The 13,269-nt window shown below is 42.6% G+C and overlaps 1 protein-coding gene across 1 annotated transcript; it reads left to right on the forward strand.

The window, feature by feature from the left end:
* Positions 1-3,637: 3,637 nt before the first annotated feature.
* On the forward strand, positions 3,638-5,924 carry LOC103453109 (sugar transport protein 13-like). The gene is made up of 4 exons (XM_008392653.3): positions 3,638-3,903; positions 4,038-4,360; positions 4,502-4,626; positions 4,767-5,924. The coding sequence occupies exons 1-4, from the start codon at positions 3,771-3,773 to the stop codon at positions 5,719-5,721; spliced, it is 1,536 nt and encodes a 511-aa protein (XP_008390875.1). The 5' UTR covers positions 3,638-3,770; the 3' UTR covers positions 5,722-5,924.
* The last annotated feature ends 7,345 nt before the right edge of the window (positions 5,925-13,269 follow it).

Raw genomic sequence — 13,269 nt, forward strand, 5'->3', positions numbered from 1 at the left:
ACAAACGAACAATCCAGGTTTCAATCAACAAGGCCCAACCAATGGCCTTCAAACAAATCATAATAGCCCAACAGATTGTGAGCTCCATACTTTTTTCTTTTTTTCCTCCTTTCACGCCATAAGTTTGCCAACAAGCAGATGTGGATGCAAGCTCCGTTAGGCGGACACAACAAGACAAGCTCCGTTAAGCGGACACGACAAGACAAGCTCCGTTATGCGGACACGACAAGACAAACTCCGTTAAGCAGACACGACAAGGCAAGCGGGCGAGCAAACGAACAATCTAGGCTTCAATCAACAAGGCCCAACCAATGGCCTTTTAACAAATCATAATAGCCCAACGGATTGTGAGCTCCATACTTTTTTCTTTTTTTCCTCTTTTCCTGTTTTCTTTTTCTATTTGTTTTTTTCTTTCTTTTCCTTCTTCTTTCTTTTTCTGTGCGAACAAGTGCAAACAGCGACGGCGAGACTTTTGGTTGCAGATGGCAGGTGGTGGTGACAGCGTTCGATGGCGATGGCATTCTGTTGCAGCGGTTGTTCCAGTGGGTTCGGCATTCTGGTGTAGCGGTTATTCGAGTGGGTTCGAAACTGCAGTAGAGTACATGGCGAGGACAAACTCGATCTGTGTTTGTGGTTCTACGGTCGAGCAGGAGCGGTAGTGGGGCAGACGGGTTCAAGGGTTCAGGTGGGCTTGGTGGCGGGTTTGATGCAGGTTTGGCGGCGTGATAGGGTTAGGTCCAAGGCGGCGGTAGGTTCATCAGATCCGACGCGGTGCGCATGCAGTGACTTCAAGTGCGGGTGCGGGTCATCAGGTGTTTCAGACTGGGTGCAGGGTGGCGAGGTGGTGCGTGTCTGGAAGAAGCAGCAGTGGTGGATGGTTCAAACAACGGGTGCACAACGATGATCTCATCAAGCAGAGACTGATTTTAGCGAGTTTGCAACAACAGGTTCAAATGGGTGTAGGCTGTGCATAGCAACCACTTCAAATTTTATTTTTTTTAACTACGAAACCCTAACCTAGGGCACAACGAGAAAACAAATCACAACGAAGAAGATGACAAGACAAACAAGCTAGCTACCAAGAACATATTTAACCTCGGAAGATCAAACCTGCTCTGATACCAAGTTGAATATCAGAGTGCGTCACGAACAAACAAACAAACTAAATATAAAGTTATTAAATGGAATTGCTAAGAAGGCTACATGAACCGAAGAGACTACATCTTGACTGACTTATAATTCTACAAACTACAAAGCATCATATATATAGAGAACTAACATAACCCTAATAAGCAAAACGGAACCCTAATACTAATAGGCTAAGCCCAAATTCAAACAATAAAATAATTCTAAATTCCAACACGAAGTACTCTTTCGCTTCTTTCATTGAATGTGGGTGAATCATAGTTGCATAAGTAATGATGTAGTTCGCAATTGCTAAAAACATTTGGCTTACTACTCTGTCAGTTGTGCATCTAATCTTCTGTAGGTCGGCATTATTCATGCTATCAAAAAGCTCCATAGTGATCTTCTAGCCATGGATTAGCAGTTTCACTTCACGCATCCGTCCAAGAAATTTGTTGTCAGATAATGCCTGCAACTTGGGCTTTTCCTTTAGTAAAGCTTATGGATGCATTGCAAGACTACCAAGAGAACACATAAAGTTTTATTACACCTCATGCGTTTAATAAATTATTTTAGCTTTCATTTGTTTGCAATGAAACTTTTACTATCGTTTTACACTCCTAGAGAATCTCACTATAGCCCTTTTATCTGATTCTGCAGTCAACAAAAAATCTTCATTGAATACATAATGTTTGATGGAGTGACTGATGAGGAGCAACATGCACACCTACTCGGGGCAAAAGTTGGAAAATTGCTAGAGACATTTCAAGTGGTTAGTTCTAATCTTTATGTACTTGCATAATAGGAGGAACTTCAATCCCTTTTGTGTGTTTCGTATAATATATATATACAAAATAACTTTTGCATTTGTTGTCTCCTTTCCTACAATTCATGAATTAATACCTTTTCATCCAATTGGTATTCTGAGTAAATTCACAACCAGTAATGAAAGCAAAGTAATGAGCTTCTTTCTTTTCTTAACTATGTTTTTTTTTTTCCAGATCATGGAATGCTTTTCTTATGCTGAGATTGTAATCCAATCAATAAGCAAGTGAAACACACAAGTTCTTCATCGCATGTTAGTTTTGATCCATTTCTAAAAATCCTATGCGTGGTACAAGAAAAACATCTCTTTAGCAGCAAAGAAGAAAGAAGAGTAAAGTACTGAACAACAATATGAAAAGTTGGGACATAGAAAACAAGATATTTTGTGTATTATAACTATATGGATGTAAATAAGATAATTTTTATTTATGATTTGGTCTCTATAGAACATAGGGATGTGAATAGATTTTGATATGGATGTGAATAAATTTTTACAAGTCCCACACATGTAACGAAGTTTTAAAACCCGTGCATTGCTCGAGCTCTTTTGCTCGTTTAAGCTAAAGCGAGGCCTTGTAATGGCAGAAATATATTTCTCAAGATTGAGCCAATATCCAACAGTATGGGGAAGAACACTCTCAATAGGGGTGATTTTATCCGAGTCTTACATGTTCTATCCTTTGTTATCCAATGTGTTAAAGAGGAATTCTCAATGTTGGTGGAACGATATTGAGGTAGACATGTTTCAGATCTAACTATGATACGGCCAAGCTTATAATATGTCAGCAATACTGGGATAAATGGACTACCCAAAGTAGGTAGTTATCGCCTGCGAGCTTAATGGGTAGGAGGGAGGCAACATTCCGAGGATCAACGTGTAATATTGTACGTTTGTGCACAAGAGGAAAAGGTATTGAGGCCAGTAAAAGAATAAGTCAAGCCATTAAGGAAGAGGGGAAGGAAGAAATTCTGGTGGATGAAGAGAGGAGAAGAGAGAATAGACAACAGATAACAGAGAAATTGGTTTCTTGCTTTCGCAGATGAGCTTAAGCTCTTACCTTTGCTTAGTTATTGAGGCAGTTTTAACATGTGAAATATAGCATTCATATTAATATTTTTGGTCGCATATAGATCCTTGAAAATTTGGAGGATTTATAAGATTTGGATTTTCGTATGAATTATATCTACTTGTATTAGAACAGCTTTTGACACCTTAGAAATTGTTATGTCATTAAACTCATCCATATGCTATATTAGAGAGCCTAACTTCCTATGGAACAAAAAGGACAGTCAAATTGGATTAGCCGCAAAAGTGCACAAGTGTCACCCTTTGATCCTTTGTGGCAAATATGAAATCATATTCTAATAAACCTATGCGTACTAGATTCCTAGACACACGGGCAATTTCAGTCAAATGGACCTTACAGTTGACGGATTACCTGCCACATATCGCAATGAAATGTGGTCGTTCAAGCATTACTCATAACAGACTCGATCAACTTTGGTGCAACTAACTTCTCGTGAATGCCTGACCAAGCATAAAGAAAGAAATTCAACCGTAGATCATGCCATGGGGAAAGATCCTGACCGTGGTAGTGACTAAATCATCCACTTTCTACGTAGCTCACTCGCTGTTGCCACAAAGTTTTTCAGCATATAAACCCCACAAGCACACGTCTTATTTCAACAAGCTAGTCTCCTCTTCTAGAGTTTCCTTAGATCATCTAATACATAAAAAAAATTCCACATTCATCAAATTCGATACTGTGACATATAGTGCAGCAAAATAAGTTTGAGCACTTAATTAAGAGCGAGAAACCATGGCAGGCGGTGGGTTTGGGGCCGCATCGGGAGGCGGAGACTTTGAAGCAAAGATCACGCCTCTTGTGATCATTTCTTGCATAATGGCCGCTAGCGGAGGCCTCATGTTTGGTTATGATGTTGGTATCTCAGGTACATATACGTGACTCAAGAGCTTTCCGTCGCATCCACACATACAATTAACTATTAACGTACGTGTTTTGTAGAAAATTTATTAGATTTCACGTATAATTCTGTTTAATTTGATATATGGATATACAACGCAGGGGGTGTTACATCCATGCCCCATTTCCAGAAGAAATTCTTCCCGGTTGTGTATAAGATGACTCAAGAGCCTGGACTTGAGAGCAACTACTGCAAATATGATAATCAAGGCTTGCAGTTGTTCACATCTTCATTGTACCTGGCTGCTTTAATGTCAACCTTCGTTGCCTCGTACACAACCAGATCACTAGGCCGAAAGCTAACTATGTTTATTGCCGGGATATTTTTCATAATCGGAACAGTTTTTAATGCTGCAGCTATTAACCTTCTCATGCTTATCATAGGGAGGATCTTGCTTGGTTGTGGAGTTGGTTTTGCTAACCAGGTATATAGTATAAATTTGTAATAATCTTTTCTTTTTTTTTTTCAATAAACTGCCTGCTACTCAATTGCTAATGCCAGCTGGATTTTCCTGTTAAATGTTTTTGAACACAATACGTTTACTAAGAAATATACGTAACTACAGGCGGTACCGCTTTTCCTTTCGGAGATTGCACCCACAAGAATTCGAGGGGCACTTAACATCCTCTTCCAACTCAATATTACCATTGGCATTCTTTTTGCAAACCTTATCAATTACGGAACTAACAAGTAAGCCGGCCCAATCTTGCTAGCTAATTCAAAAGACAAGATCTGAAGTTCTGAGCCCACAAATTTTAGCGTAGTAATATGTTCCAATCACTTGAAAGAATATACAACTAAGTAATATTTTGTTTACCATACATGCGCAGAATTACGGGAGGATATGGATGGAGGGTATCGCTGGGTTTGGCTGGGATTCCAGCCGGTTTGCTAACCTTGGGGTCGCTCATTGTGGTAGACACTCCTAACAGTTTGATTGAACGAGGCAAGTTGGAGGAAGGAAAAGCAGTTCTTAAAAGGATTCGTGGTGTTGACAATGTGGATCCAGAATTCTTAGAGATTGTTGAGGCAAGTCGGGTGGCTAAAGAAGTGAAGAATCCCTTCCAAAATCTCCTTAAGCGTAGGAACAGGCCACAACTGGTCATTGCAGTTATGATGCAGGTGTTCCAGCAATTCACTGGCATCAACGCAGTCATGTTCTACGCTCCGGTTTTGTTTCAGACGTTGGGTTTTAAGAGCGATGCCTCCCTCTACTCAGCTGTTATAACAGGAGCTGTCAACGTGCTATCAACCGTTGTATCAATCTACTTTGTTGACAAAGCTGGTCGCCGCATGCTCTTATTAGAAGCCGGGGTCCAAATGTTCCTTTCTCAAATGGTGGTTGCAATAGTGATGGGACTCAAAGTCCAGGATAACTCTAATAACCTTACCCAAGGCATGGCTATTCTTGTTGTCATTATGGTTTGCAGTTTTGTTGCCTCCTTTGCATGGTCTTGGGGACCTCTCGGGTGGTTGATTCCTAGTGAGACTTTCCCTTTGGAAGCTCGCTCAGCTGGCCAGAGTGTGGCTGTGTGCATCAACATGCTCTTCACCTTTGTTATAGCACAAGCCTTCCTCTCAATGCTTTGCCATATGAAGTTTGGCATCTTCCTGTTCTTTAGTGCTTGGGTCCTTGTCATGACAATCTTTGCAATGTTCTTAATTCCCGAGACCAAGGGTGTCCCAATCGAAGAGATGACAGAAAGAGTCTGGAAGCAACATTGGTTCTGGAAGAGATTCATGGATGACTTTGAAGATGATCCCAAGGGCAAGGCCCATGTTTGAACTATCTCACCTGGCCACCGGTCTCTTCCTCACAGTTTATTACATTTCATGATTTCCTTGAGTTTGAATCTTAGGACCAACTAATAACTCTTCCTTTACTTCTAGCTAGTTGCCTCACAACGGGAGCTCTCTGAATGCCAAATGCTTTGTTTATGTTTTGAGATGCGCTATTTGCACTTCCGAATAAACTCCTCTTGTACTTCCCTTTTGCATTCTATTCTTTTGATCTCTTATCCGTTTATTAGTTGTGTTTTAACATGCTAGGTCTAATTTCTGATACAATATTCATCCGTTTATAAACATCACCATCTTCTATGGGATAAGTTAATTAATAAATGGTATGTCAAGGCAATAAAAAGGAACAAATTTAAAGCATTAATAAGATAATCTCTTGGAGGAAGTTGCTCTTTATCACGTCCTACAATGATATATTCTGCCACATAATCATTGCTAGAATCTTTAATTAGTAAAATCGCGTATACAATATATTTGCAGAAGTAAGTTTTCTTCTATTGATACGAAGACTGTATACAAAGAGGTTCACTTAACAAAGAAGTAATTTAGCCTACATTCTACATATACGAAAGGAATATAAACTCCTTATACTAAACAACTACAAATTTTTTTCCTATACTAAGCCAAAACTACCAAGTGTCACGGGATGACTCTTTAAGCCTTCCGCCCGTGCGGCACTTAGACTTGAATACCTCGATGAACAAGCTAAGTAAGCCTTCGAAGCCTCGCTTCCCCGGATCGAATCACAAAGAAAGCTAAGATAGCTTGGAGAATGCTAAGATCACTTAGAAGATGGGAGAAAGGAAGCTTTGTATTGAAAGTTAAGAGAACTTTACAATTGCTTACAATTCTTGGATTCTTGGATGGTTTGGCCAAATGGCCTTACCTCCTATTTATAGGCCTAAGTCACCTCCTCAATGGAGGGTTCTAGAATCCCCTACTTACATCCAAAAATATCTAGCATAGTTCTAGATACAACTTGCCTAATCTAGATTATTCTAGGTGAGGCTTAAATATGTACACTTGTGTGGAATGTTCCGGAATGCCCTAGATTATCTTGAATGCTCCGCCACGTTCTTGATTTCTCCGGGACGTTCCAGAAGCTTCCATGAAGACATGGCTTCATGGGCTTAGATATATGATGTCTTGGGCATTTTCTTTGTTTTTAACATGCGGTCCGTGACATCCTCCCCCACTTAAGCCGTCGACGTCCTCGTCGACTCTTGCCTCTCGAATGTCTGAATCAAGTCCTTATATTGCCATAAGGACGTCTCCTTCTCCCAGGTTGCTTCGGAGTATGGTAGCCCCTTCCATTTGACAAAGTACTCCACATGCTTTGGTTGTCTTGGTCGCACCACGACACGCTTGGCTTCAATGCTCTCCACTTCTTTGTCAAATGCCTCCGTCAGCAAAGGGGGTGCTCGATGAGACTCACCTCGACTTGGTTCTTCATCGTCCGCATGATAAGGCTTCAAGTTGCTCACATGGAACACTGGGTGAAACTTGAGGCGGGGTGGGAGTTCCACAACATACGCGGCTTTGCCAACCTTCTTGATGATAGGGAATGGTCCCTTATATTTCCGCAACAAGCTCTTATGCAAGCCACGAGTACTCTTGTGCTGAGACGCATTGAGCTTCACAAAGACTTGGTCGCCAGTTTGGAACTCCACATTCCTTCGCTTGCGATCTGCCCATTTCTTCATCTTCTTTGAAGCCTTCTCCAAATGAGCTCGAGCAAGTTCGTGGGCTAATTGCCACTCCTTAGCAGTTTTGAAAGCGGCTGGACTATTCCCCGTGTAGCCAGTCACGACCGTGTTCGGGGTCAAGGGTTGTTGCCCTATAGCCAACTCGAACGGACTTTTCCCCGTCGACTCCAAACGTTGCAAGTTATAAGAGAATTGGGCAACATCAAGTAACTTAGCCCAATCTCGTTGATTGGCACTAACATAGTGCCGCAAATAAGTCTCCAACAATGCATTAACCCGCTCCGTTTGTCCATCAGTTTGGGGATGAAAAGCTGTGGAGAAGTCTAACTTTGAGCCAAGTAGCTTGAAGAGCTCCTTCCAAAATCTACCTGTGAAGCGAGCATCTCGATCGCTGACTATGCTCCTCGGAACACCCCAATACTTCACCACGTGCTTTAGAAACAAACGTGCAGCTACTTCGGCTGTACACTCCACGGGTGCGGGTATGAAAGTGGCATACTTGGTGAATCTATCGACCACGACGAAGATAGATCCACATCCATCAGACTTGGGCAAATGTGTGATGAAATCCATGGTCAAACACTCCCATGGTCTTGATGGGGTGGGAAGTGGTTCCAACAGTCCTCCCGGTTGCTTTTGTTCCACTTTGTCTTGTTGGCACACAAGACAAGTCTTCACGTATGAATCTACATCATCTCGCATTTGTGGCCAATAATAAGCATCGCTCACCAAAGCCAACGTGCGGTGAGTGCCAGGATGTCCTGCCCACATTGAGTCATGGCACTCCTTAAGGATTTCTTTCCTTAAGCTTCCCCACTTTGGGATGTAGATCCGCTTGCCCTTGGTGTATAGCAAGCCGTCCTCAAGCCAAAACCTTCTTGTCTTCCCATCCTTGACAAACTCCACAATGTTCTTGGCTTGGACGTCATGTGATAAACCTTCTCGGACACGGCCCAAGAGATGGCTTTGCGGCTTGAGTACCGTAGCCATTAACTCTACTCGTCTACTTAGAGCATCGGCCACCACGTTCTCCTTTCCTTGCTTGTACTCTAGCTTGTAATCAAACTCCGCTAAGAACTCTTGCCACCTTGCTTGCTTAGGTGTGAGCTTTTGTTGGGTTTGAAAGTAGCTAGTGGCAACGTTGTCCGTCTTGATGATGAATGGGGTACCAAGCAAGTAATGCCTCCAAACTCTAAGGCAATGGACGATGGCGGTCATCTCCTTTTCATGGGTCGTGTACCTCTTCTCGGCATTGTTTAGCTTGCGACTTTCATAGGCTATTGGATGTCCCTCTTGCATCAACACTCCTCCTATGGCAAAGTCGGAAGCATCAGTGTGCAACTCGAATGGCTTACTAAGGTCGGGCAACCTTAGTACAGGCTTCTCCATTAGGGCCTTCTTCAACCTCTCAAAGGCCTCTTGACACTGGTCCGTCCATTCCCATGCCTTGTTTTTCTTAAGAAGGTCTGTTAAGGGTGGTGCTATGGCTGAATACCCTTTAATGAATCTTCGATAGTAGTTGGCTAGCCCCAGAAAGGATCGTAGTGTTGGTACCTTGGTCGGCGGTTCCCACTCTTGAATGGCCTTGATCTTGCCCTTTTCCATCATAAGTTTCCCCTCCTTTATCGTGTGGCCAAGAAATTCTACTTCTTTTGTGGCAAAGGAGCATTTCTCCTTCTTGACATAGAGTTCATGCTCCCGAAGGGTCTTGAACACTATGCGCAAGTGCTTGACGTGCTCCTCCAATGTCTTGCTATAGACAACGATATCATCAATGTAAACCACAACAAACTTGTCAAGATAAGGGTGGAATACCTTGTTCATCAATGTGCAGAATGTTGCGGGGGCATTGGTCAGACCAAATGGCATGACTTTATACTCGAACGATCCATATCTGGTCACCATCGCCGTCTTCGATTCGTCTCCAGGGGCTATCCTCACTTGGTAGTATCCCGATCGAAGATCTAACTTTGTGAAGTACCTTGCTTCACCAAGTTGATCGAATAAGTCGGCGATCAACGGAAGTGGGTACTTGTTCTTGATGGTAATCTTGTTCAATGCTCTATAGTCGATGCACAACCTTAGGCTACATTCTTTCTTGCGTTGGAACAAGACGGGTGCACCATATGGGGATTTGGAGGGTTGGATGTAGCCAGCATCAAGTAGCTCGTTGAGTTGCTTCCTCAATTCCTCCAACTCGGGTGGCGACATCCTATAAGGTGATTTGGAGGGAGGCTTAGCACCAGGCTCCAACTCAATTGCATGGTCGACCTCTCTCCTTGGTGGCAACTTCTTTGGCAGTTCCTTAGGCATCACGTCCGCAAACTCCACAAGGACGTCTTCCACTTGTTTCGGCAAAGGCCCGTGCTTCTCCTCCCCTTCATTCAACATTAGGGTTGCAAGAAATGTGGCCTCGCCTTTCTTCCAAGACTTGGCAAATTGAATTGCCGACAAGTGCTGGGTACACTTCTTGGCTTGCCTTTCCAATGGCACCAGGCAAGGTTGTCTTCCGTCGGCTAGGATACAGAAGATATTGTAGAAGGGAATGGGAAAGGCTCGTACCTTGTCCATGAACTCTAACCCAATGACTACGCCATAGTCGTCCATCTTGACTACGGTGAAGTCGATATTTCCCTTCCATGTGCCAATGTCTACGTGCACATTACGCGCAACTCCAACAATGGGGATGGCAGCGGAATTTACCGTCTTCACGCTACCAGGCTCCTTGGTGACTCGGAGGCCAAGCCTTGTGGCTTCCTCCGACGTCATGAAGTTGTGTGTTGCTCCCGTGTCCACCAACACACGCGTCGTCTTGTCACCAGTCTTGACGTCGACGAACAATGATCCTCCCCCAACTTGAGCCTTAGGTTGTGGGAGGGTTGTCTGGATGGCATTCAGTAGACGGATGCATCCCATCGTTGCATCGTTACTCTCTTTGACGTTGTCCTCCTTGAAAGCCATGGCCTTAAGGGCCTTCTTTTGTGGGCAATCTCGCATCATGTGAGGGCCGTCGCATAGGTAACAAGTGGGTTGCCAAGACTTACCTTTGCCTTTGTCATGCTTATCGGCTTTCTTCTCTTTCGGTTTGCTTGTCTCGGCCTTGTCCTTCGGCTTATGTTCTCCCCCACTTCTCTCATGGTTACCCTTCTTCCCCGTGGACTTGGAATCACCTTGGTGGCTTGATTTAAACTCAATCAAGGATTCGGCAGCGGCAATGGCATCAGACAATGTTTGCACGTGTCTCCTTTGTAGTTCGAGTTTCGCCCAATTTTGCAGTCCACTCATGAAGTACATGAGCTTGTCTTCCTCTAACATGTTAGGCACCTCGAATAACAAGCTCACGAAGGCGTTGACATAGTCTTTGACGCTCCCCGTTTGCTTGAGCCACCTTAGTTTCTCCTTGGCTTCGTACTTGGCATTTTGGGGATAGAAGTGCAGCATAAGATCTTTCTTAAACTCATCCCAAGTGGTGAGAGAGAACGTACCTTGCTCAATCTCCATGCTCCGACGACGCCACCACATAAGGGCATTGTCAGCTAAGAACATGGTTGCCGTTGAGATTTTGGACTCATCATCTTCAAGCTTCAGGTACTTGAAGTATCGCTCCACGTTCCACACGAATGTGTCGAGCTCCTTTGCTTCCCTCTTCCCATTATAGGATTTGGGTTTAAAGGAGTCGATTACCTTGGAGTCCAACGACTTGATTTCCCTCGACCCTTGCACGAATTGCTTCACGACTGCTTCTTTACAAAACGCCACATCTCCCTTAAGTCCCCTTGTGTCCTTTATCTCTTCTTGAAGCGCCACAAACCTTGCCTCTATGTTGTCAAGGTGAACCTGGACTTCCCTCCGCATCTTGTCTGCCATGGTGTTGAGAGCGCCAAGGAGCTCGTCTCGTAGCCCTTCCACCAAGCCACGCAGTTCATCCTTACCATTGTCCACCATGGTTTGGATTTCCTCCTTGTCGACAACGTCCTCATCAAGTCGAGTATCGAACTCGAGTATGGTTCGTTCCACCTTCTCGAGTCGCTCTTCCATGGTCTCCATCGATGCTTGCAAGTCCTTTAACTTTGGCTTGCTCTTGGTAACGTCTTGGACCTCGGCAGTACGCTCCCTTAGATCGGAGACTCCGGACACCATCTCTCCACTTGCCATATCCTACTTTCCTTCAAGTGATTCACGAGCTTGGCTCTGATACCAGCTGTCACGGGATGACTCTTTAAGCCTTCCGCCCGTGCGGCACTTAAACTTGAATACCTCGATGAACAAGCTAAGTAAGCCTTCGAAGCCTCGCTTCCCCGGATCGAATCACAAAGAAAGCTAAGATAGCTTGGAGAATGCTAAGATCACTTAGAAGATGGGAGAAAGGAAGCTTTGTATTGAAAGTTAAGAGAACTTTACAATTGCTTACAATTCTTGGATTCTTGGATGGTTTGGCCAAATGGCCTTACCTCCTATTTATAGGCCTAAGTCACCTCCTCAATGGAGGGTTCTAGAATCCCCTACTTACATCCAAAAATATCTAGCATAGTTCTAGATACAACTTGCCTAATCTAGATTATTCTAGGTGAGGCTTAAATATGTACACTTGTGTGGAATGTTCCGGAATGCCCTAGATTATCTTGAATGCTCCGCCACGTTCTTGATTTCTCCGGGACGTTCCAGAAGCTTCCATGAAGACATGGCTTCATGGGCTTAGATATATGATGTCTTGGGCATTTTCTTTGTTTTTAACATGCGGTCCGTGACACAAGGATACTATCGTTGACTCCTCATTCTTAACACTCTCCCTCAAGTTAGAGAGTGGATGTTGAGAACTCTCAACTTGTGTACAACAGTTGAGAAAGTTTTCTTTCCCAATGCTTTTGTGAATATCATCTGCGAGTTGGTGTGAAGAGGGAATATATTTGGTGACAACTAAATCATCTTGTATATCTTATCTTGAATAAAGTGGCAATATGTCACCATATGTCTAGTTCATTCATGAAAATTGGATTAGTAGCAATATGGAGACCCATCTTGTTGTCACAATGTAGTAAGGCTGGTTTTGGATGTAATAAACCCAAATCCCTTAGAAGATATCGAAGCCATGTCAGTTTCACAACAAGTTCTAGTCATGGTTCTATATTAGGCCTCAAAGCCGACCATGAGGGTGTGCAAGTGGTGCCACCCGTAGGGCTCCCAAATTTTCGATTTTAGTTTACTTGTATATTGCATATATAAATTTAAACATGCAATGAAATAATAATTTGTTCTCTCAAAGCTAGTGTTTTGTGCGTATTATCCGTGAACCGTGAACTGGGTTCAAGTCCGCTCAGTGGCGTTTATTTGTGTGTTTTATTTTTAATTATTTTGGTATTTAAAATGGTTTTGTGTTTTATTTTAGGGGCTTTTAGATCCAGGTTCAAAAACATATAGTATTTTTAGGAGTGACTCCAGTTATCTAATTATATGTTTTTATTTCTTTTATACTCCTTTTATATTTTCTAAAAATATTAGAAATCAATTAAAATCTTTTAATATTTTGCATTTTTCAACTCCAAAATATCTAATTAATATCTTATAAACAAAAATAATTAATATACTAACATAAATCTATCTGCAAAACATTCTACCCTTAGTCAAGTAGCAAAATATATGAATATATATTATACCTATAAGTGACATATGAAACCTAACTAAAAGGTAGAAAAAAAACATAATATACCTACAAGTAAGACATATTAATCTGTGACAGGTTGACTATGAAAACCTATGATATAGGTTGATTATAAAAATTTTAAAAAAAATCTATAAATGGGTTAAAACAGGAGGAAGAACAAAAAAT

The sequence above is a fragment of the Malus domestica genome, chromosome 13, assembly GCF_042453785.1.
Source record: "Malus domestica chromosome 13, GDT2T_hap1".
Lineage (NCBI taxonomy): Eukaryota > Viridiplantae > Streptophyta > Magnoliopsida > Rosales > Rosaceae > Malus > Malus domestica.